General features: G+C 43.1%; 2 protein-coding genes across 2 annotated transcripts in view; both read left to right on the plus strand.

Annotated features, from left to right (window-relative positions):
* The window catches only part of LOC139915994 (helicase ARIP4-like), a 50,224-nt gene extending 41,700 nt beyond the window's left edge, over nucleotides 1-8,524 (plus strand). The window contains exons 17-22 of the mRNA XM_071904775.2: nucleotides 325-500; nucleotides 1,615-1,811; nucleotides 2,606-2,802; nucleotides 3,367-3,456; nucleotides 3,870-3,965; nucleotides 4,072-8,524. Of these exons, the coding sequence (XP_071760876.2) occupies nucleotides 325-500; nucleotides 1,615-1,811; nucleotides 2,606-2,802; nucleotides 3,367-3,456; nucleotides 3,870-3,965; nucleotides 4,072-5,195 (1,880 nt within the window). The 3' untranslated portion in view covers nucleotides 5,196-8,524. The remainder of the gene's footprint in view (nucleotides 1-324; nucleotides 501-1,614; nucleotides 1,812-2,605; nucleotides 2,803-3,366; nucleotides 3,457-3,869; nucleotides 3,966-4,071) is intronic.
* Nucleotides 8,525-12,327: 3,803 nt separating this feature from the next.
* Nucleotides 12,328-23,814, plus strand: tmem115 (transmembrane protein 115). The gene is made up of 3 exons (XM_071904800.2): nucleotides 12,328-13,822; nucleotides 15,810-16,174; nucleotides 21,294-23,814. The coding sequence occupies exons 1-3, from the start codon at nucleotides 13,331-13,333 to the stop codon at nucleotides 21,604-21,606; spliced, it is 1,170 nt and encodes a 389-aa protein (XP_071760901.2). The 5' UTR covers nucleotides 12,328-13,330; the 3' UTR covers nucleotides 21,607-23,814.
* The last annotated feature ends 1,788 nt before the right edge of the window (nucleotides 23,815-25,602 follow it).

Here is a 25,602-nt window from a genome sequence, read left to right on the forward strand (position 1 = left end):
TAGATGAAGTTTTTAGGCACAGAATCCTGTTGAAAACTGATTTTCTGAGGTTTATTTTGCAGACTTTGAAACTTTTTTGACAGCTATTTTAAAGTGGTTTTGGATGATTAACTTATTCTATCTTCATTTCCCCTTCTTTCTGCCTCCATCCCTGCCTCATCTATCTTTATCCTTCTCTCCATCCTTCCTCCTTACTCCCTTTCCCTCAAACCCTCCCTTTCCCCCTCTTTCTCCCTCCACCTCCCCCTTCTCTCCCTCCTCCGTTTTGACTCTCACCCCCCCCTCTCTTTCCCCTCTCTCCTCCCTCTTCCTCTCCTCCTTCAGACCGGGTGGTGGATGACCTGAACCCCGTGCTGACCTTCACCCGGAGGGAGGTAGAGTCTCTCCTTCACTTCGTGGAGGAGGAGCCGGACCCGTCCCAGGTCCGTCTGCAGCCCCAGGACAGCATGGAGGGCGTCCTGAGGAAGGCGCTGCACCTCTATCCTCACCTCATCACCAAGGTAGATGAACAGAGGATCATCACTCACTCTGGTGGAGGTTGTCCTGCTGCTGCGTTCACGTCACACTGGATTTACTGTAAATATGAGCTGCCGACTGCGGAAAAACTCTTCACATCCGCCCCCTAGTGGGAACTACAGAAGCCTATTGAGGACAGATATTCAGAAATCTTATTGACGCCGTTTTGTCATGATAATTTTCTCATTATCCTGGGAAAACAAAACAGCAAAAAACAAAAAAGGCAAACAAACAAGCCGAAAATTTTATTGCGAGATAATTTTCTCATTACCTCGGGGAAAACAAAAATTGTTTCCTCGAGATAATGAGATGATTTTCTGCTTGGGACTAACTTCCTAAAGAAAAGCAAATTATTCAGAACCCAAATGTTGAAGCAGGCCTAGTTGCTAGGCGAAAACAATTGTTAGGGGAAAACAATTCTCTTCTTGAGATAATGACATAATTCAATATCTCAGGGAAAACGGCGTCAATAAAATGTATGAATGTATGTCCTCAATGGGCTTCCATAGGTAACTACAAGTAAGTCATAGGATTCAATATCTCCCACTTGGCGTCACAAATTGCAGAAGTGTGTCGAGGCGGCAAACATTGCAGTGAATCCACTGATGTTGGCAGTCCAAGGTTATAAAAATCTAAATTATCAGTTATATTCACACTAATACAATCAACTCTACTTACGAAAAGCGAGCAATATCTGCTGCAGTTGGTTTTAAACTCCCACACCAACTGACCTCACGACCGCCATCTTGGATGTGGCCATTCCAACGAGTTCTTCCAAGTTGAAGCAGTGAGATGTCATCCAATTATTCGGCTTCTTCCAATATGACATGAACGCAGCATAAGGAAACAGGAGATACACACACACACATACACATAGAAACATACATTATTATACATACATATACAAATACACAGGAATATCCTCTACCTCCACATCCACTTCATTAAGTTAGGGACACACACATGTAGGAACAAAGACAAACTCATCAGGAATTTTTCATGTGCATAAAATATTCATCTGAACATTAAGAGCAAAACAACACTCACTTCTTAATTATATTACACTAAACCTCTCTCTCCATCCCTCCCTCCTTGCAGCAGCCGTTCCCCCATGAGTCTCTGCTGATGGACCGCAGGGAGCTGAAGCTGAGCGGCGCGGAGAAGAAAGCGGCCAGGAAGGGCTACGAGGAGGAGAAGAGGGCGTCGGTGCCCTACACCCGCCCGTCCTACGCCCACTACTATCCCGCCAGCGACCAGAGCCTCACCAACATACCCGCCTTCAGCCAGAGGAACTGGTCAGTGACTCAGCCCATTCATATCCACACTGGCTGCCAGCAATGAAACGAACAAACTAATGAAAAATAACGTTTCCTCAAAGTCTTAGTTTCTGTCTACTGTCAAATAGTCTCAGCAATTTATCCAGTATCTAATCAGATTATCAGATTAATACCCACTGGGTTAATGAGTTCCAGGTAATTTCAAGGTGCTTTCCAAGAATAGCTGCAAATGCAGATAAAGGAATAACAAATGGAGCCTAAAGAACGAAGAAAGAAGTTAAAGACTAACATATTTCTGAACCTTTTAACTTCAATTTTGTTTTTGTTTTTGGGGTGTTTTTAAGATTAAAAAAGGATTACATAGTCCTCTATGGGTTGAGAAAAAGTCTACTTTGGATAAACTCAAAAATGCATGGTAGTCGAGCAGAGTCAAGCAGAGTAGAGGTTATGAAACAATATGTAAGGTCCTGAAAAGATTGTACTCATCAAATGTTTTAAGAAATTATATTATTTAATTAAGGCAAGTTTTACCCTAAACGGACACCTCAACCGTACGGTAGACTTCAAAATAAACATCAAAATGAAAAAAACAATGTTGGAGGTTGGTATTTGGGTTGCTAGTGATGATAGTGAAAGTCACTGGGAACTGCAAAGCTAGGATGATCTGACAGTAAAACCCAGTTTCAAAAGCGTTTTCCTGCATGAACAAAAGTATTGAGGTCAAATCTCCAAACAAACCTTAATGCAGCACTCTCCTCTCCTCCTCCTCTCCTCCTCCTCTCCTCCTCCTCTCCTCCTCCTCTCCCCCTCAGGCGGCCTCCTCCTCGTGTGGAGGAGAAGCCGGTGGCCAGCGTCCGGCCGGTCCAGTCGACTCCAGTTCCCATGACGCCCCGCCCGTCTGCAGGCTCCACCCCTAGCGACGCGTCGTCAGAGTCCAGCCTCGGAGGCTTCCCCGTCAACTACCTGCAGAAGGCCGGGGTGTTCGTCCAGAAGATAGTCACCACTACTGGTAGGCAGACTGTTTTTCTTCTTTTCCTTCTCTACTTCCCCTCTCTTCTTATTCATTTCCTTCTCTCATTTCTATCCTTTGTACCCATAAAATCCTTTCCTCCACCCCCTTCATTACATTATATAATGGATACTCCATCTATTACATTATTCAAATACTTATTTAGGGTTCAACCACTATGGGCTTTGAAGGCTGATACAAATACCAACATTTTTGGATTTAAACTTCCAGTAGCTGATATTTTGTGCTGATATTCTGTATATTTGATCATTTTAATGCCAAAAAATTACAAGGAATTAGTGTTTCCCCCAGAATTTTGTTGCTGGCAGGGTAGAAAAGCCTTTGAAACGGCATTTAGACCATCACAGGGCACTAAAACTCATTAAAACCCATACAAATGAAATTCTTTAGCAGCTCCTTAAGGCAGAGTGAGGCAGGTTTCAGTGCAGGTTTTACAGACTGCGACCCTTGGCCCTGAAGCTGTTGAGTATCGGTCTGTCCCTATACTCTTCTCTCTCTGCACTCTTATTAACTTGTGTTTTTTGTCTTCCTTGTGTTTTCCAGACATAGTGATTCCAGGCACCAACAGCTCGACAGACGTCCAGGCCAGGATCAGCGCTGGAGAGAGCATCCATGTCATCAGGGGCACCAAAGGTAACCAATCCACTGCACACTATTATAAAATAAAGCTTGATTTATTATACTCTATAAAACTTTTGCGGGACGGCAGGGAGGCCTAGTGGTTAAAGAGACCGTCCTTCAACTATTGGATGTGTCAGCAATCATCCGCCCTGCTTAAGTGTCTTAGAGCAAGACACTGAATCCCTACCAGCTTTGTAACCAGGGATTGAGTGTGTGTGTGTTACATTACAGTGACAAGCTACAATGATGCCAAAAATGCAGTCATCGTACTGTAAAAGGAGAATGCCGCATGTTATCTTAAAACACTATTTAACTTCCAATTAACCATGCAGGTCAGATCAGAAAAAATCTTTATTTGCTTGCCTGATTAAATACAATTTTTATGGTTGTTGATGATAACTTTTGACTTTGCTTCTCTCTGGTAGGGACCTACATCAGGACGTGTGATGGACGCATCTTTGCCATCAGAGCTGCTAACAAGGCCAAGACAGGGGAGGAGAGCTCTGCAGCGCCACCCAAAGGTAGGCTGATTCTCTTACCAGCACTTCACTCTTAGCATGCTTAGCAACTTTGGCATTTAATTCTTTACCTAAGACCAGTTTCTAATCCCGTGTTTCCTCTTCTCAGTCTCCCAGGGGCCAGCGGAGGAGGTTTCAACCAACGGCAGCAACGGCTGCGTGTCACCTGACAGGAAGCAGCAGGTACCCTCCGAGAGCGTGACCCGCCCCCTTTCACCTGACGGCCCTGAGATCATCAGCGAGTTGCAGCGCTACACAGCCAATACTCAGAAACCAGCCGGAGGTCAACCGGAGAGAGCAGCAGAGAGCATCGGCGCCGCTGGCAGCAACAGCGGCAGCCTGGCCGCCACCAAACTGGTTAAAACCAACAGCAGCAGCGGTGGTTTTGCTAGTGGAAACATTAGCATGGGTAATAGCCACCATGACGCCTCCGTGGCTAACACAGTCCAGCCTAGCATGGACGCCACCGCCGCCCAGGACCTGAGAACGGGCTCCAAGCGTAAAGCCTCCACCCCGTCCACCGATGAGCGCGCCAGCAAGCAGCCGGCCGCCGGCAAGCACTCCTCCGCCCCTCTGGCCTCACAGGGCTTCCCCTTCACCGGGGGCTACGGCCTGCCGCCTCTGGGCCTCAACCCGGCCATGCTGGGCGCTCTGGGCGGGTCGCTGGGACACCCGCTCTTCATGGGGGCAGGCTCGCCTTACTTCCAGCCCCCCCACGGTCAACTGGGGGACCCCTGCTTGATGTACCCCGACCCCTTTGGCTTAGGCGGAGCTGGCGCAGCCCCGACCTCGTCTTCCTCTTCCTTATTGACCGCAACCACCGCCGCTGCCATCTCATCCTCCTCGTCAGTATTGTCTTCAGCATCGGTCAAAGGCGCCCTGCCGCCATTCCTGCTGAGCCCCAGCATGGCGGGCATGGCCGGGATGCTTCCTCCAGGCTTCCCCCTCTCTTACAGCCAGTCCCTGGCCGGCCTCTACGCGGGGTCGATGATCCCCGGCGGGCTGCCCGGCCCGGCCGCCACCCCCGGCCCGGCCGGAGCCAGCTTCCTGTCCCAGTACCCCCCCACTGCTGCCTCCACCTCTTCCTCATCTTCCCCTTCCTCCTCCTCCCCCTCAATCCGGTCTGAGAGCCACCGCGGCCCGGTGCTGGTTCAGAACGGCGGGGACGTCAGCGGCACTGGCAGCTCGGATGACGACGACGATGATGATGTCATTGAGGTGATGGAACAGTGACAGCTGAATGATGCGGTTGTTTGACTGAGTTTGGTTCAATTAAAGCATCGTCAAAATAGGATGATTTCCTATTTGCCAGGATCCAGGCTTCGTAGGGCCTGTGGCCGAGGCCGTGACAGAAATCTATAGAGATTTAAAAAAGCGAAACCGTTAAAGTGGTGACAACTGAGCCCCTGCTAAACTTAAAGTGTTTCCTCTGTTCAGCTCACCTGCCTTGGAGAAATGAGGACAGACTGGACACAGAGCGACAAATCCTTATGCTGAATATCTTACTTTAAAGAAGAGGAAACCTGAGGAAAAAATTGTACACCAGAAGGAAGAAGAAAATGAAAATCAAAAGGACTTTGGGTTTCCAAATTTCTGTCCAATACTGGCATTTAGATACTAATCACTGGACTGAGTACTGCTGAGTTTGGACCTGCAGTGACCACAAATGGCCACTAGTTGTACTGTTGACTTGAGAGGATTCTAGTACTGCAGCTTCGCAAATCGTCAAGAACCTTTTGCTTTTTTCAGCTAATTAAAAAAACTGATGGTAGGCTAGAGTTGATAAAAAAAAAAAACGTTGATAATTAAGTTAGCTGGTAGTAATGCCTGTTCAATATCAGTAACTGAAATGGTATTGTTTGTCGACTGTCAAATATTGCTACTGAATATTTCTTAAATGGTAGAAAGACAGGTCTAAAAAAAAAAGAAATCAATTTTTGAATGCTATTCGATTGAACTTCTGAATTCACTGCCAGGACAGGAGTATTGTGTGTTTTTTGTTCTTTGCAGACAAAAATGGGATCATCTTGAAATACTCAAGACTATTCATGGTAAACGAAGCGGTTGAGGCTCGTTGTGGAGGTGAAAGACAATTACTGAAACCTTAAAACTCTAATAAAAGAATGTATGCTTATTTAAACGCCTTTTAAACCAGGCCTTTTTGAAAAGACCACTTCTATTTAGGCATCAGACTTGGGAAGATCTGATTTTTTTTTTTATATATTTATGTAATCTCTTTTACATTTTTTTTTTCCCAAAAAAAAACAAAAAAAAAAACTATCATTGCCTAATAACAGCCAGGTGACAATGAGGAAAAACTGTGTTCTAGTGAGGCGTCCTCCTTGTAGCGGAGAAACAACCAACAGAAAATGCCTTTTTTTTGCCTCCATCTTTCTGAATGTTAACTGTGAGAGAGGAGGGGTGAAGAGAGACGGACAGTCGCCGAGACTCTCTGAATCTCACCCGCAGTCTTACTGTAGCCTAGCGAAAATGATGCAAAACACACACAAGCCTACGTGTATTCATACAAGCCCAGAGGAATTGAACTCGCAACCTCGAGGTCTTTTTTTTTTTGGTCACGCTGTGTCGTTCCCCCCCCCCCCCCCCCCTGTTCGTATATATCTGTGTGTTGTGTTCTCAAGGGTTGTAAGAGGAACCGTTTTTGTTTTTTAAGAAGAAACCTGGGTGGTGTAACTCGGTTCGGTGACAGCACAGATTCCACCTCTGCTCCGCTGTTTTTTTTTTTTTTTTTATTATTATTTTTTGGATTTCCTTCTCATCTCATTTTGTGAAAAGAAGTCATTGTGAAACCAAACTGATTTGGAGAGACGGTGTAGCTTTGCCAAAAAAAAAAAATTCAACAAACAAAAAAAAAAAAAATGCAGAAGCACATCTACAACCTCCATCAAAGAGGATTGTGTCTTAAGAGACCAAATAACCTTGTCAGCAACTTAAAGCGGGAAAAAAAAATCTTCCACAGCAACGCTCTCTCTACAACATCCTCGCTGCCGCCGCTGAGAAACAGGCGACACTGTACACTGTATCAGGCATCATCCTCTGTAAAAGTCACTTTAAAAGAGACACAAATCTGTATAATCACGTTTGCAGACGATCAAGTTCTCTCTCAGATCGAGATCATAAAAAAAAAATGTCTGCTGTTTTCTGCAATCGCTCCCCTCTGATCACACACACACTGATCTGCTGCCTCACACACACTTAAGAGGAAATGGGGGATGGTTGAAAAAAAAAAAAAACAACCTTCCCCTCCCAAATGGTGACAGAAAGAGCTTTAAAAACTCCCAGCTCTTTCGGTAAAAACCCAACTTTAACATCTCCGAGCAAAGACTAAGCATTTCCTGTTCTTTTCTTCCATGTATTTGTTCATTCATGCTTCATACTTTCATACTGAAATTGCTAGTTTACTTATGTTTTTCTTTTTTTTTCTCTCTCTCTTTTTACAATGTTTGAATTTACCAAATTAATTTATTTATGACGGTGCATATTTATTCATTTGTATTTTTTATTTTTGTACTATATTTTTTGTTTCCTTTTGTTGCTTGTCTTTCTCGTTTGTAAGGTTTTTACGGTCATGATTATTGTTGTTGTTGTTATTGCAGTTTGGGAACGCTTCGGTTTCTTGTGTTTGGTGATTTAACAAAAAAAAAAAAAAAAAAAGAAAGTGACGATCCACCGGTCTGACCCCAAAGCATGTGAACTTGTGTAGAACTTGCATGCGGACCAACCAATCGGTGCGTTTTCGTGCTCATTAATATCCAGGATACTTGAGCGTTTTTTAAGAAGGCTTGCAAAAATACCGTGTCCCATTTACAGTAATTAAGATCAGCGCTTATCTCGATTATGAGAAACCCAAATAAAACCCCGGGGTTACGCTGATATAAACCACGATACTGAGATGTGCAGAAACCGTATCCTGTGTTTTCTGTTGGCTTTTTGTCATCATACATCAGCTCAGTTTCCATGGTAATATGCAGAATATTCTCTCTATTCATATATACGTATTTGTAATTGGGATACGAATCTAAACAGCGGTTATGCATGTAAACAAACGCGATCACAGGTAATGGGTCAGACACTGTGGCGATCCGACCGCTCATCAGCAGAGAAGAAAGACCGAGAAAGAATAATGTCGTCCATTGCTTTTTCTTTTTCATCATGGTTCATTTCCATATCATCCGAAATGTCCCATCTTTTTCATCTGTGATGGCAAACCAAACCAAACGACAGCGAGTTTCCTCAGTGTTGAACTGTTTGGTTGCTGTACCGACCGCTCTTGTTTTTTTTTGGGTTATTTTTTTTTTTCCACAGCTTTCTACTTGAATTTACATATTTATTTATACGAATCAATTCAGCCGGAGAAGCCGACCGGCTGTCTGAATTCCATTTTAGCCGAGGAGATTGAAGCTGCTGTCTTTGAGGATTGGCTCTAGTGAAAGCCTGTTGTGTAGTTTATCAATGGATAAATGTGTATGACGTTGGATGACTTTTAGATCCTTTACTCTTTTTTTTTTTAAGTTTGTAAATAAAAAGAAACATGTTCTGAATGGCACTTTTCCCAATTTCTTTGATGGTAGTGCAAATATAATATATGCCCCCTTTCTCTCACATGCACACACACACACACACACACACACACACACAGGCAGCCAAGTACATTTGATGTCCTTTTCAGCAACAATTTTGTGCTGCTTCCATGAAACTAAGCAACTTTTCTACTTAAATCACAGTCTCCTGACAAGAAAACTGACCATATCTTAAAAAAAAAAATTCTCAACCACAGTCCACAAGTATAAGAAACCTAATAGAATCAATCATATATAACGTATTCCATTTTAACACAGAAATGGGCAAATCTGTCTTGTATGTGTCGTGAACCTGTTGCCTATAGTCAGTTAGCATATAATCTAGGCTAATGTTTTCCAAAGCAGATAGTGAATCATTAGGGCTGAGTTTAAAGGAAAAATCCACCCAAAAAACACTTTAACATTGTTAAGAAACAGCTTTTGGCGATGAACCTTGCATTTCTGGGCCCATTTTGTTGTTGGCCAAAAATAGACAACGTCAAGTCAAGATATTTCCAGTGCAGCAACAGATAAGATAAGATAAGATAAGATAGCACTGTATCCCCTTGAGGAAATTCAGGTGCCACAACAAGTAATTTTGATAGCAGCGATCTAAAACATCAGCGGTAAACGTCAGGTTTTGGTGTCAGTCCCTCAGAATCAAAGAGCGAGGGCTTCTTTCTAGAGCCGCCATTTTGCACCGAGAGACGTTCAACAATCATACAGGGAGAAATCCATCGTAGAAGAGGAGAGAGACCAGTTTCTCCACCCACAGGAGCAGGAGAGAGACCAGAATGCAATGCATGCCACAGCTTGCATTTTTGCAGTCGTTAGAATCCAACGCTCCCCTCGGTGGCATTTTTGTAATTTGAACAACCGGGCATCGCGTCGTTCTCTATCCGCTGTCACTTTTTCTCAACTGGAAAAAACAGAGAACTCCCTTCTCTAGGGGTTGTTGAAAGGCATTCTGGGAAATCTAGGAAATCATTAACTGAAGTAGAAATAGACAAAGCAGTTTGAGGGAAAGTGGGTACACCAAAAATGAAAATTAAAGCATTTAATCACAAAATGACACCTGGAATGCATCACAGATTAAATAATATCTAACAGTGTAAAAGTATCTGAGGCTGGACTTCTCCTTTAACATCTTCATCACATCTTGGAAGCCTTAGAAGACTGAACCATTTAGCTATGCAAGCTGATCTCACTCAGTGGTATTTAGAAACAAGAGCTTTTGTCTCCTCTTTACTATTACTGTTACAATACTGTTTCTGTTGACGTACTTTTTTGTTTAAAAATGGCGCTTGATATCCATATGGCCTTGGATTAATAGTTTTTATTATGGTCCTGTGGAGTGTTGTATTGGTAGCTGAGGAGGTGGATGTACTGTAACCTTATATAACCACCCAACACTAATGAATGGTTATTATAGAGGGGAAGGAATTAACGTTTTTGGCCACAGTGGCTAGTAAATCCTAAAATTCACTTCACGCTATTTTACCAGCTGACTAGATTTTGAGACTAGAATAAGGCGTACAAATTAGGGCTGGGTGATAATTCAATATTATCATTTATTTATTTTCAGTGGAATCAAATCGTGATGATATGGTGATTTTGGGATATCATGACACACAATTCTGCTGTCTGAATTGATAACAAGCAAATTTTATTTAAAAACTCATTACCATTCAGTTCAATGGGATGAACATTAATTTGATTAGTTAATGTGATTTTGTATACGCGAGCCATATTGTGATATATATCAATATCGAAAAAAATCCTGATTATCATGATATTGATTTCAACCATATTACCCAGCCTATACTCCAAATGACAGTGTGTTAGCTGTCAAAGTGGCTGGTAGAGTAGAGACTAATATACAGTTATCAGCCACAGCTGACTCTTACTAACATTTGGCTAGTGTCTGGTGTCAAATTCCCCATCCTGGTCTGATAGTTGGGTATAGACTTACTGTTTTATTTCAGATGAAATAAACCTGACCTCCTTCACACAGAGAGCCACGGCCCTGCAGCAGGAAACACTCACCTCCACTTTCACTTTCCCATCCAAACCATGTGAACCACATCGAAACTTACATTCTGCTTTCATTTCAGCTTGCCTTGATGTTAGGTAGGTTAAATGTCACATATTTGACTGTCAACAGGCAGTAAAATGGCAAGAAATTATAACTTTATATGGTGCATTAATAGAGACACCCAACAAAACACACGTATATACTCAGTGTTTTTTGTACTATCATGATTGTCGATGCTTTCTCTACAGTGGTGCATTGAAATAAACACTCACTGGCTGTGGTTATCATCTAATTAGGAAACCATTTGTGTAACAGTAGGCTACCTCTTACAGCTTGATACAGCTTGTTTTCTTGGAGTAATGTGCAGCAACATAATGAAATGCCATGAAACACATTGAATGTACAAAACATTAGGGATATTGAGTTGCAGCTCCTTTTTGCGCAATCCACATCTCAAATGTCTCAAAGCTTAAAAATATTTCTCTAAATCGTCTAAATCTTTATCTGCATCTCCTCCTTTGTGATTGGTATAGATGTAATAAGGGAAATCAATAAGGGATAATGGCTTTCACCTGGATTGACCTCATCAGTGGACTTCATGAAAAGAGTTGTGTCCCTAATATTTTAATTAATAACTAATTATTTTGTCTACCAGCCACAGTGGCTGGTAAACCCCAAACTTCACCACTTTCACTTGACTTTAAGTATTTTACCAGACAGCTATAGGATTTTAGAACAGAATCGAGCCTCAAAATGAAGGCTGGTTACCCGCCAAAGTGTCTGGTAGAGTGGACAAACTTACCAGCCACAGCAGAAATGTGTAAGTTCACAACCTGAATAGACTAGTAGTAATACTGTACAAATTATTATGAGGGTGCATGAGTCAACAGGCTTTAAAGGTGTTGAATATGTGATTGCTTAACTTTGGGAGACAGCACAACATGTACCATGAAGCACAACGAATTAAGTCTTAACTTCATGTTCATGTTTCTTTTGTTGTTTTTACCTGAATGGATGCCTGCAGTCTTCTTTGTCTTCTCTGTCAGTAGCCGAAATACTTTCAGCTTTGACTGAAGGTAGCTGCTCTCATGCTGTGTTCTTTGCTTGATGTTTCCTTGTTAAATTCTTTGTATGTGGTTTGTCTTTTTTGTACATTTGATGTGAATTATGTGTGACTGTAAAATATCTCATCGTAGTAACTCTGTTCAGAATAAAATTAATGTGTCCGCAGTTATCATGTGTGCCATTGCTCATTTTATTACTAGAACATAATTTTGGTGATGAAACACAACAGCTGGTTTACAACTTGAGATGATTATGAAAGTGAACTGCTCAGTCCATTTAAGGCAACTAGCTACAGACTAGACAAGCTGTCAGGTCACTTCAACCATAACTAAAAATCACTACAGGGACTTTAGTGTGTCAGTGATATAGTGACCGTATCCTTCACAATGATCCTTTACCTCCTATAGTATTAGGCCTACTATACTATGCCTATGGGATATTCTATTAGGTTTACTTTTCCTGTCGTTTTGCTGTGATATGTGTAGGTACGGAAGCCGAGAACGGCCGTGCTTGCAATAGGATTACTAACGTCCTGAGGTAACTTCATGACTTCACTTCAGTCATTGAGAACTCGGTTTCCCATCATGCTCTGGTGTAACAACGTTGCGTGACTTGACGTTTTTTTGACCGATTGTTGATGACGGTGGCAGACAGCGCAAGTCAGTTGCTGCTGAGTGGTACAGAGAGGAGGAGTGCCTCAAAAGATAACAGAATTTTCTCCGGTTACCTATTATCAAAAGGCGGAAGAGCGATAAAGTAAACGAAGGGAGTTTAGGTAACATGAAGAGACCGTGAACTGGACGCGAATGGACGGTCGTTTTGAAACCTCGGTAACATTGTTTTAAAGGCCTGTTGCTAGCTACGGGAAATCCTCGGGCTAGCCCGGTGGACTTCGGGCCGAGAGAGCGCAGAAGATCAAGACAAGAGTGTCGTTGGCTGGTTTTATCGATCGGGTTTTGTTGACGCTAGCCCGTCTATCAATTAATCAAACGAAGACGTAACCTCTTGTGCTCTTTAATGGCGGACATAAAACAGCGGAACTGTCAGAAGAGGCTCCCAGCTTGACAGCTAGCTAACGTCAGCTAGCTCATGTTTACAAGCTAACCCAGCCAAGATCCGCTGAAGTTGGGTGTTGTGTACATTTGTTTCAGTTGGGATTTGCGTATTTGATTTGCTTGTTACCACCTGCCTGGTAGCTGGTGGTGAGTTATATGTTAACGTTGACTGAAGGTCGAAAGCTAGCCAGCTAGATCAAAAGGTCTCCTAGCTAAGGTTATCACTACTTTACGCTTATCTGCTGCTGCCTAGTTTGTTATCTTGTCAAGTTGGATTGTAAGAAACAAGCCAGTGGCTTGTTCTTCCAGTGTCCTTGCTTTTTGGATGTTGCAAAACGGTAGTGACCTCGGAAAGTTGTGAAATTGCCGTTGATTTCTTCTGAGTAGTTGACTTGACTTGAACAGAAGGGTGAAACCCAGACTGAGCTGATCATTAAAGCTGTCTGACCAACTGATAGACAGAATCCCGGATGAAGGCCCACAGAGGAGCGTGGATTTTGCTGCTGTCAGGAGTCACAGTTTTCATCTGTTCTGCTTGGCATTGTTGATCACACGCCAGCATCTTCCCCTCTGCCACACAGAAGCAGCTGACCTGCTGTTGCTCAAGAGAGATCCTCTTAAAGACGAGCCACAATGAATCGCTACCTGCCTGTGGCGCGGCAGCACTTCCTGGGTGCCCTGGCCAGCACCAGTGTGGTGGTGAAATCCATAAGCGCTGTGGTGCTTCTCCTCTACCTGCTGTCCTGGGCCGTCGACACTCCGTACGCCCTGGGTGTGACCCCGGGCTACCTCTTCCCCCCTAACTTCTGGGTGTGGACGCTGGTGACCCAGGGGGTGGTGGAGCAGCACGTCTGGGGCGTGGCGGCTAACGTGGGCACGGTTATGGCCTGCGGGCGCCTGCTGGAGCCTCTGTGGGGCGCTCTGGAGCTCCTGATCTTCTTTGCAGTGGTAAACGTCTCCGCAGGCGTCCTGGCCGGCCTCTCCTACCTCCTCACCTATGTGGCCACCTTTGACCTGGACTTCCTGTTCGCCGTGCGCGTCCACGGAGCGGCCGGGTTCCTTGGAGGTGTCCTGGTGGCGCTGAAGCAGACCATGGGGGATACTACAGTGCTCAGAGTGCCACAGGTGAGGCTGAGAAAGAGAAGAAAGAAATTTCAACCTTGCGGGGACACTCCAGTAGGCAGGGGACATGCTGCTGTAAATTCAGCCTAGAGTTAATGACACACCAGTGGGGAGTGGGACTGCAAGTGAGAATCCACCCTAACAAGAATATAAATAGGCACAGGAAATGTAACTATTTTTGGGATGTGCCAGCCACAGCGGCTGGCACATCCCAAAAATCAAGTTGTGTAGGTGAGCAAGCCTGAAGCAGACTGTGGCCAGCGCATCAGTTTCCAGGGTGCAAAAAAAGGGACCAAAGAAAGAGAATTAGAATCACCTCATTCACAAAATATAATATATGTGCTTGAATTTGGCTTGGTGGCACTGGTACAGAGAAATAATGACAACTAGGAATTTCACTTTACATACACATGCAGTGAGGACAAACAGAACTGCAGCGTTAAAGCGAGTGCAAGACTTTGAAGTACACTATACATGTCACTCTACATATATTCATGAAACAGTTTGTATCTGTGTGCATCCTAGCAGCAAGGCGTACATATGGTTGCAGCTGTAAAGGAAATGTAGTGAGTGCCTAGTCCAGCAGTTTACAATGAGGTAGTTCTGCTGAATAGAATGAAATGCCTGAACAAATTAGGAGCATTGTAGAACAGAGACATAATTCCTGTGGCAGAGTTTGCGAAGTCTGAAGTTTGGCGTTGTTGAGCGGACTTTTGAGTAGTCCAAAATTTGGACGAATGGGAGTTTTTGCAAAGTGGCTCAAAATGTGCAGCGTGTGCTGATGGGAAATGCTGCTGTAAGCCTTGTAACTTCAGTTCTACAGATGTATCCATTGCACACATACCATCGGCATCCTGCAGAAACCTTGTATGTCCTCAGTGTCAGCTTTATAGGAATGGAGAAAAGCTGGTTAATGTGGTGTTTGACACCCATGCATATTTGCTGTTTTGCAGTGCTTTTTCAGTAGGGTGACTAAGACCTTGTCCCAGGTTTATGAAAACTGATGTTCACCTGGGGAGGATGTCGGCTGTTCAGTCACACTAAAAAAAGGCAGAACTGGTGATATGTTTCTGCAGAACACCTATGATGTAGTAAAGAAGATGTTAGTTGCAGATTTGTTTTGGTGAATGAATGAATTGGGCTGGGAGGTATACCTTATTTTATGCTAGGCTGGTTTGAATCTACACAAAGGTTTTTACAGTAGCCTTCTGATAGGTGTTTTGTTATTGTTTTCCTGCAGATCTAGTTCACAGTTATTTATTTTTACCTGTGTGAACTCTTTGGATGGTATGATAATGTAGAGTCATGTACTTTTCATGTGCAGCCACGTACTGGAAAAGCAAAATACTGTCAAATACCATTATCATGATATCATATTTTGGCCATATTGCCCATCCCTACCAATGATATACAGGTGTACTTACTTACAGCCAAAGAGCAGCTGCTCTGTTTGGCCTGATTTCTGGTTTAGAGATGCGATTCTTCTCCTCTTCATTTTTTCCTGTTCATTTACATTTTAAGATTTAAGCTGACATTCTTATTTAGCGCAGCTTAGAATGAGAGATCAAATAAGGGTTTAGCTTTTTGCTGAAGGACACACTGGCTTTTGCCACCACAAGGCCACTCGGCTTTGCCTCCCGTTATTTGCTTTTCGTGTTCTGTCTTGAATCCATATAAAACTGGTTAACCTTCCCCCGCTTGCCCTCATCTCATCTCAGCTGAGCAGGGTAGGAAATGAACACCAGCCAGACGCTGTTAAATTCTGACTACTGCTGCCACCAGCCATGTTGGCAGGTAAACAGCCATTGTTTGGACTTCCCATTCTTAAAATGTAGCTGGTTGGTAAACCATTGAAACTTGCTGGTGAATTGTGGGAACTGGCAGTAGACAAAGTGGTAGTTTCCTGCCCTGCAGCTGAAGCTTCTGGTCTTTCTCAGTCTGATCATTTTGGATCAGAGGCACTGAAATCTTTCTCCCCCTCCCATCTTAGGTGAGACTAAAAGCAGCGCCGGCGTTGGTCCTCCTCCTCCTGGCCTTACTGCGCCTGTCTGGGCTGCTGGAGAGCGCCGCCCCCCTGGCCGCCTACAGCTACGGCGCCCTGTCGGGCTGGGTCTACCTGCGCTTCTACCAGCGGCACAGCCGGGGCCGCGGCGACATGTCGGACCACTTTGCCTTCGCTAGCTTCTTCCCCGAGGCGCTGCAGCCGGCCGTGGGGCTGCTGGCGGGGCTGGTGCACTCCGCCCTGGTGAAGATGAAGGTGTGCAGGAAGATGGTGAAGAGGTACGACGTCGGCGCCCCGTCCTCCATCACCATCAGCCTGCCGGGGACGGATCCACAGGACGCAGAAAGGAGGAGGTGAGGAAGATGGAGGAAAACATAAATGCTTATACATATGCAAACTAGGGTTAGACCAATATATTGGTGTGCAAATACATCAGGCTGATAATCGGCCAGTCAGCATCATCCACCTCCAATATGATGGAGGTTCCTCACTCACCACAGCTACATAAAGACAGTCTGTAAAAGTTGCAGTGAAATTTTCTTTTCTTTGCACATTTTCCTAATTGTTCAATAATGTTTCATGTGTCCCAGAGTTTCCATTAAATAGGTGTGGTGAGTCACCCTGCCTTAGAGAGCTTCAAACACTAAAATAATTTCATTAGTCTGGGTTTCAGTGGAGAATTTAAGTGTCCCATGATGGTCTAAATGCTTTTTTCAGAGGCTTCTCCACCCTTACAAGTATACAGTTCTGGAGGAAACACTGAATACTTGGAATGTCTTGGGCATGAAAATGATCAAATTTAAAGATATTGAATATTGGCACAAAATATTGGCGCATAAAAATATTGGTATCATAGCAGTCTTCAAAAACCTATACGGTTCAAACCCTAATGCATACCCTCACCAGAAGGGTGAGACAAATTTACTCACACACACACAAACACACACCCATATAGTCAATTTAATTAAGACGCATAGAGTTGTCTGTTGTTTTTAGCTTTATTTACTCAGGGAAAGTTTGTTGAGCGCCAATGATCTTTTTCAATAACGGCTGCTCTGCTTCACATTCACACAGTTCATACACACCTGGTAGCTGCCCAGTACACACACACACACACACACACACACACACACACACACACACACACACACACACACACACACACACACCTACTTTTATGCTATCAGAGATTAATTTCCCTAATATTCCATTGTCTGTCAGACTCACACTTCCAAGCTGTCATACAGATTCAGTTACAGATAGATATCCATCACTCACATAAACCCACACACACACATATAATCCTGTAACCGGATAGGGGCCATTATACTTTTAAACTGACATAGAGAGTCTTTTGTGGATGTCCCTGTGTTTAGTGTGTGGTTTGTGATCCCCAGAAAAAGTTTTATAATCCTAACTGGAAACATAGTCAATATAGAACATTGAAAGACAGCCTGAAGTAAACTGGCGTGCAAAAATCTCAATGCTCCAGTGGCTTGTTGTATTTTTATTTTTACATAATTTGAAAGTATGCAGGGTTGTTTTACATGGTGAGTAAGTTTCCTTCCCCTCAGGCCTTTGAACCCCATTCAAAACCCAATGTATCAATTCATAAGTGGATGGTAGCCCTTTAAAAACAAGATCATTTTTCTTGCTTCCTGAGCAAGTAACTTTTTGGGAATGCAAGCTTTTGAACCGGAGCAGCGGGGGGGAAAAAAAAAAAAATGATGTAACGAGTCAAGGATTTTTGTCAACCATCTCTTTGTTGAAGAGACAAAGAATAAGAAACCAAATCCTGCTGTGTATTCACACTTGTAGGACTTTCACATTGAAAAGAGGAACATAAAGCTGAGTCCTGGAGTAGCCCAAGTCCCACTCTCTGCCCCCAGCAGAGTGAGGAACACTCACTGTAATAAACCCCCTTCACAAACACAGCTGACGTACTTCTGCTTCGTCTTAGTAGGGTATAGAGCAGTTCTCACCATTGGCAGCAGTGTAAAAAAGCAAACTTTCTGTTGCCTCCAACTCTGTCTGTGAACACATATTTTTGTGTTTCAACATAGCGTATAACACAATACAGGTGTTGTCATTGACATGTCTTTCTGTTTCTGTTGTCAGACGACTAAACGCCTGTAAAAAAGTGATTCGATCGAGGGTCAGTAGAAGTAGTAGAAGAAGTACGTCAGCCATGTTTGTGAAAAGAGTCTATTTCACTCACTATAAGTCAGCACAATGGGCCTCATTCACAAACAGTGCGTACGCACAAATCTGTGCTTAAACCGTGCGTACGAACGTTTTACGCACAAATCTGGGATTCATCAATATTTTCTTACCTGAATTTGTCCGTACTCTGCGAACAAATTTAGAACTGCCTCAGACCATGCGTACGCACAAATGATGAAGGCCCGGCTGTCTTAGAAAATGTAAACACACACCTTTTAACTAAATGCGTAGCATATTAAAACTGCATTCATTAAAAAAGGCTTTAATAGACAACAATATTTAAAACCGTTAATTTACTAATGCATTGGCCAAATGTATTAAATAACCATGAAATTGATGCCCTTTCATCCTCATCAATTATTGTCATAATTAAAATATTCAACTATAAAAACTGAGTGTCCCAGTCCTAGCTTACAATGGAGTATATGAGAATGTCCATATTGAAATGTAACAGTTTTGGTTTTCATCGTTTTTATTGACTTGGCCTATAATGATCGGCTACTCCCACCAATTCCTAGTGCCATGAAATTGCGCATATGTAGCCAAAGATAATTGTTAGCCAACTGGTTAATTGGTAGCCTATTAAAAGGCATGCAGGGTATATAAAAGATTCCGATTTACCTCCAAGCAAGTGTTAAGATGGCATATCTAGCCTTGCTTTATCTAGCCCCGCTTTCTCCATGATACACCTCTAGGCAAACGTATTTCCTTATATAGAGAAATGGGGGCGTGGCAGTATGCTGATTGCAAATAGCGGGCACGCGCCTGTCAATTTAGAATGATTCTGATTCACTAACATACGCACGGTGGTAGGAACAAAATTGGCCGGTGTGCACGTGTCATGAATCCGACGGTAATTTTGCGTGCGCACTTATTTTGTGCGCAAAGTAGGAACATTTCTACGCACATATTAGTGAATGAGGCCCAATGAGAGAATGAATAAGGATGACTATTTTCAACATAGGTTTCACTGTTCCCACTGTTGCTTCACCACCTACAGTGTAGTTATGTAATTCTGTACAGAGGCTAGAGCAACAGGATTGAGTCGTAGATTATAAGAGCTGCTCACACCAGTGATTGATACCTATTGATATCATTAGTTAATCATTCGTTAGCAGTCAACTATTTCATGTTGTTACACCCAATTAGGTGTAATTGTGTGAGCAGTACCTAACAATTATTTTAAAGGAAAAATCCACCCTCAGATACTCTTACACTGTTAGATATCATCAATCTGTGATATTATGATGAAGTGTAGTAATTTACTTTCTGGTGAACTCACTTTCCCTCAGTCTGCCTCAGCTACTTCTACTTCAGTGAGTGATTTCCTACATTTCCCAGAATGCCTTGTGACAACCGCTAGGGAGCGTGCCTGAACTTGTTGCATTCAGCTGTCAGTTATATGTGTAGGTGAGGAGAGTAATAGCGAGAACATGACGCAACATGTCTTGTGGCTGCAGTGCATTATGGTCTATTGAGGCTAATGGATTTTTCTTTTAAAAATAGCAGTTTTAATGTGGCATTAGCTAGAAAACAACACAGCTAATAAACAGATTGACTGTCAAAGAAGTGTCACAAAGGATATGAAGCATAATGGTAAAGAACAAAGGTTGTTAATGCAGAAAATTGATGTGACAACAATGTAAATTAGCTGACTGCTAACATTAGCTAACATAATGGTTAGGTGAGCGACTGGTGTTGGCAGGTCTAAATATTAAGTATCACGGCTGTATGACTCAGTCCAGTTGCCATTGCCTTTGATTTGGACTTTCTGGGGTAATTTACTCTACAGCCCTGCTCATTTCTCAACAATATTGAGGGATAATTCTGGTGGATTTAATCTTTTTTTTTTTATCCAACAACCGATTGAGTTCACTTCATTCTCTTCTGGGTAGTGTTTGTCACTCTGAGTATGAAGCTTGATTCTGATTAGCTGGGAGGCATGTGATTGTGAGGTTTGTCTTCTGCCTATGGATAATTATCCTCCATGGTGTTCATTAAAACATATAACACCCAGCCCCTATAATCAGGGTGCCAACAGGATAAGTGGCAATTCCTTCAGAAATTTGGAGGGAACTGGAAAATGGGGCACTAATCAACAAATGAAGAGTTTCATTCCAAAATGAGATACCACCATTTGAGGAATTGATACCTACGCTTACAAAATGATTGCCAGCATGAAAATAAAGCACAGTATGGGTTACTATTAAAGTTATGAGTCATCTTAAGATCCTTTGCTTACAAAAAAATATGTTTTTTGAGGATACAATCAGCTGTAAGTATCCAGGTTTCTGGGTTTTGTTTGTCATGGTACTGATTACATCCCTGCTTATACCTTTGCATCTGTTTTCCCACTTTCCCTCAAACTTGCAAAGTGGTTAATCTGCATGCGAGAACACACTTGAATAGATACAGATTGTGTGTTTCTATGATGGTTTTTACACTGGTCTTACATCCACAGCAGAGAAGAAACCCTTCCGCCAACTATTATCCAATTAATAAAAAAAATGTGAACACTGCAGTCAGGCTAGATACACAAGCAATGAGCACTTTTACACCTTCACCAATTGACTCTTATTATTCAGAATATTTAAGGCAGGAAACTTGACTTTTCCATCCACTGGCTGCAGAGGCCGATGGTTTCCACAATTTTGTTTCCATCATTTTGTGAATCAAACAGAAAAGAACCTCACAGGTTTTCCACTGGTCATTGAATCTCTGGAATATCATGGCATTTCAAGATGTGTATTCCAGACAAGGAAAGTCAGGAAATTTGATAAATTCTCTGGGGAAGTCTGGGAATATCAGGGAATTTTACAAATGGTTCACTTTAAAGAACTTGTTTCAAACATTCGTTCCATTAGATGGTGATTTTCAGCTCTTTTTCTCCACAGCAAGGCCAAGTGTAGTGGAATCCAGACTGTTTACCCCTTGAGAATTTTTCAGAGCTGAAAAACAACATTAACAAAACTAAGAGGCAATACCATTGTTTTTTTGGTCATGGAAATGGTCTGACTGAAGTCATGAAAAAGCCATGGAATTGGTGTGGGAACCCTGACCTCAAAACAATAGGTGGATAGCTGCCAAAGTGGCTGGCAGAGTAGACAGACTGCACTCAAAAGCTGGTGGTAATTTCCCACCCCGACAACAACTGAATTTCTTCTAGTATTAATGAAGTACGTCTCCTAATCTCAACTCCTCTCTCTCTCCTCATCTCATCTCCCTCCCCATCTTCCCTCTCCCTCCCAGACAACTGGCTCTCAAGGCGCTGAACGAGCGCCTGAAGCGCGTGGAGGACCAGTCGGCCTGGCCCAGCATGGACGACGAGGAAGACGACGAGGACGACGAGGTCAGGACCGACACGCAGCCGCTCCTCCCGGGGGAGCGCGACCCCTCCTCCTCCTCCACGCCCAAGCCAGCGGGAGGGGCCCTCGGCGGCGCCTCCCTCTCCTCCACCTCCTCCTCCTCGGTGTCGCAGAGCGGAGGAGCGTCGTCCTCAGGAGGAGCGCAGCACCCGGAGTCCAGCATTATCAGCTTCGAGGACGCGCCGTCTAGATCGTAACACATAAAACACACATATACAGATACACACACACTCTATTCAGTGTCACTGGCAGGTATACTAGTGCATTCAGTGTCATTGACTAGTACGCTAATATGTTCAGTGACAATGATTAGGCATACACTCGTTATCACTTCCTGGGATACACACATGCGAACACAGAAAACATCTTCGACCAGTTCATACACACAAACCGTGCGTACACACAAACACACTTACTATCAGTTTCATCATGGAGCCCATAGGGGTAGAAACTGTGTTTATCTCTAAGGGGGCCAACGCTTTCAGTTCAAACATATTGGTGTAGTTGGACGTCACGGACACTTCAGTCTTCTCCTCCTTCCCGCGTGTGACCGAAAGTCGACCAGAAATTTCCGTCTTCTCCGGACTTAACCCCAATGTACCAACTTCCACTGCTTCATGTGTCTCTCTCTCTCTCTCGCTCTCTAAATAAATGACAAAATGGGTGTACGATATTCTTTTTGTAAATCTTTTTCGCCGGGCCATGCCATAAGACGTCTAACGACAAGAGACTCGTGCCGAGTTCTTCTCCTGAGCGTTCTCGATTCGCAAGACACACAGAACGAAAGGCCGACTCCAAGCGCTCGAGTTTGGGTTAGCGCTGAAACAAAGTGAAACGCAGCGAGGAAAGAGGGCTGCGAGCGAGATTAGCATGTGGTTCAGCGGTTCTGAATAAGTGACCGGGTGTGTAACGGACCAAGTGTGAAAGCGCCCTTACAGAACCAACTGCTGGGCCACAGGACAGAAGCTGGTGCAAGTCTGTCCTGCTTCCTAGATCTGATAGACTGAGGTACATATCTTCAAGATTTGAAGAAGTGCCAGGTGGAAAGAAGATTCTGGACTGGACCAGATTTGCTTGCAGCCTGTTGTTTTGTCTCTTTCTGGAACAATCTTCAACCAGGCAGAGGAACGGTCCGTGTACCCAGTGATATTTTTTTTTTTTCTTTTTTCTCCAAGTTATCGTTCAGCGGAGAACACAGTTGTCAAGAACAGGATGTTATATTTTATTTTGCCACACTCTGGTTGTTAGCATAGGTGTTCTGTGTGCTAACATTTCTATTGGGACATGTTATTGTGTTACACTCACACACAGATCTGTGGATAATGGTGGTGATGATGATGTGTTTTTTTTTTCTTTTCTCGTTTCATGAGTGATGAGCTTTTTGGGAGGGTATTTCTTTAGATTAATTCCAAGGCTAATTGCTGCAGCCTCATCCTGCACCCTTGTTCACTTCCCCCTAAAAGGAAATGGACTAATGTGAGAAGCAGCAATAGTTATTAAATTATGAGAATGTTTATATTGAGAAGAGTAGTGGAGAATGTCCATCATGGTTGTGTTAGTCCCAAACATCAGCCGAGGCCTTTGGGACTAATCCAAGCGTGGCGGAGGAGTGAACAAGTGCACACTTTATAGAGAAGGGCAGAGACTGGCCATGTTGGATCTACACAGACTCTGTGCAGGTATTTTCAGGATGAAATATCGCAATTGCAAATGACTAGATGAGTTGTAGATCTGGTGTTTCAATGTAAACTGCTTAGATTTGGTGCATCTCAGACATTGACCCCAGCCTGAGAAAAATCAGTCTATACAAAGAGAAAGCCTGCAAAGTATCTGTAGTCAGCTTGGAATAGGTTTCCCAGTGGTATCCTTTGGATCTTTGTTCCATTTGAAAAATCATAGTGCTAAGCAGGGGGTGATTGGGTCGTGTTTTATGAGGATGATGAATAGGCAAATTGTTTTACCTGATTTTCCATAATTTCTATGCAGACCAAAAAGTGAGTGCTTCACCCATCATAACTGAAGACATGTTGCACATAGTACATCGCTCACCCTCAAATCATTGAGTTCTTATTTCCCACCTTTCATTGCATGTGAAAGCCATTTCTGTTGTCACAGCAGTGAGCAAACTGACAGATTATTTTTCAACTCATGATTGCTACCAAGTTTCTAATCAAAGGTTGAGGATGTCTCCAACTTCAACGAGCCTTTCTAAATAATATTAACATTTTGAAAAGTGAACCATGCGCTTTTGTTGCATACATTTAACAAGGAGGTACATAATTTACATGAAGTGAATAATTTGAAGTCTGAAGGGGGCATGCCATCCCGTTTCATCCCCCCTTCAAGTCTCCCCCTGCTGTGAGAATCTTCCTGGGAAATCAGCCTAATAAAACTAATTGCTAGTGGACTGTTGTGTATGTGGATAGACTGCCTTGTATTCACAAAGCATCTCAGAGACTGAGGAATCTGATCTGTGGTGATCTGTGTCATTTTACATATTGTGGTGAATTGTCCTTGTGAAGAATAATCTTCGGATATATACAGATATATTCCCCTTGCTGACAATTTTATTTCCCAGCCACTGTCCGCATACATCATATTGAAAACCGACCAAAATCTTCAAATCAAATATAATCACGAATTTAAAGGGGGAATTAAGTAATTTATGACTTTTATTGCACTCTGTCGAGAGCCTGTAGGAATGGCAATCTCAATTAAACTTAATTTCCTCATTCACAAATCTCTAGCGCAGCCCCCACCCAGTGATGGTGGCCTGTAATTGGCAAAAATAATTAAAGTCACAGTTCATATTAGAAGAGTAATAAGAGCAGAGTTTATAAACGCAGAGATCCGACAGAAGCATCTAGTAAAGAGGTAATATATCACAACTCAAAATACTGTAAGAATAATGCTGCTTTGTCATTTGGCTACTTTGCCTTTTTTTTATTTATTTTTTTAATGGCTTTTGGGGTGGAGTGTCCTGAAACTCCAATGGGCCGGGAGTTTTTGTTCCAAAACAGTGCGGGCCGGAAAGTGAGTTTTAAAAGCCAGAAATCTCAGCAGCTGGTGAAGTCATCTTTGAGTCACTGGTATTGATCAGTCAACAAACCCTATCAATCCCTGCAGAAGTATTTTGGTCGTTTGGTGCTATGAGGCAGTAAAAATCTCACCTTTGGTCCCTTCAAGGTCTGAGAAATTAATGGAATTTTTCAAATGGAAAAGGCATAGGAACGGCGTTTAATGTTAAACACTGATGGCTGATAAGCTTGTTTTCTCTTTGAGAGGTTCTGTCTGTGTCTGGAGTTACACTCATGGACTTGGCTGACACATTTCATAGTCCAACACTTGGTGGAAGAACAAAGAGGAGGCGCTTGTAATAGCCAGTCAGAACTGGGCTTACTGGCCTCAGAATTTGTGCTATATGATGTGTGCAAGTCATGGAATATGATATGAACCCTGCATATTATCCAGCTTTCTACAATGTCGCCATTTTAGTCGCATACGCTCCAAGGAATACATTCACCTTACCTGTACGATTCAAAAGGATCACATTTCCAAGAGATTCAAGCTTTCGATGGCTTATTTTTGATCTTCAAATCATCCTAAATTTCTGTCCTACGCTCCTTCATGTTTTAATCTGGCAGCATTTGTTCCTTGGGGGGAAAAAAATGTCGCTGTAGAGCCGCAATGTCTCCATCCATCTTTGGTTTCTAGGTTCAGCTGAAATCTGTCTGGACTCTTTAAATCCCAACGCTGACACTCCGTCTGTTTATGGAAACGCGTATTAGATATGGGAAATGATAGCCATATTAGAAGGATGAAGTGGTGTCTGGTGTGTCTGTCCTATCCTGTCTCTCTCTCTCCTTGTTCATTGCGCTCTTGTTTTGGCAAGCAGAGGTGTCGTGCGGATGAGTGGAGCTATTCTTTATTTCGGTGTCTGAATGAGTGTTTACATGAATGAGAGAGAGGGTTTTACTCTATTCTGTGTTGTACAAAGTTGTTCTTGTCTTATCTGAGCAGACTAGAGCTGAGTTGAGGCGCGGTCAAGCATTATCTGAAATCTCAAACTGCATTCTTCCACCGATCAATTCACAGCAGAAATGGAGAGATAAAGTAACAAACTCAGCCTCATACCTGTACATAATGCTATATAACAACAACGTGATTGCAGTTGTATGGTGTGTCATGCAGTC

This window comes from Centroberyx gerrardi, chromosome 14, assembly GCF_048128805.1.
Source record: "Centroberyx gerrardi isolate f3 chromosome 14, fCenGer3.hap1.cur.20231027, whole genome shotgun sequence".
NCBI lineage: Eukaryota > Metazoa > Chordata > Actinopteri > Beryciformes > Berycidae > Centroberyx > Centroberyx gerrardi.

Excerpts from the sequence above, each read along its gene's own strand:
- tmem115 (XM_071904800.2), top strand. The coding sequence starts at position 13,331 with ATGAATCGCTACCTGCCTGTGGCGCGGCAGCACTTCCTGGGTGCCCTG. Across the intron at positions 13,823-15,809 it reads CAGTGCTCAGAGTGCCACAG|GTGAGACTAAAAGCAGCGCC; the intron begins GTGAGGCTGAGA and ends CTCCCATCTTAG. Across the intron at positions 16,175-21,293 it reads CAGGACGCAGAAAGGAGGAG|ACAACTGGCTCTCAAGGCGC; the intron begins GTGAGGAAGATG and ends TCTCCCTCCCAG.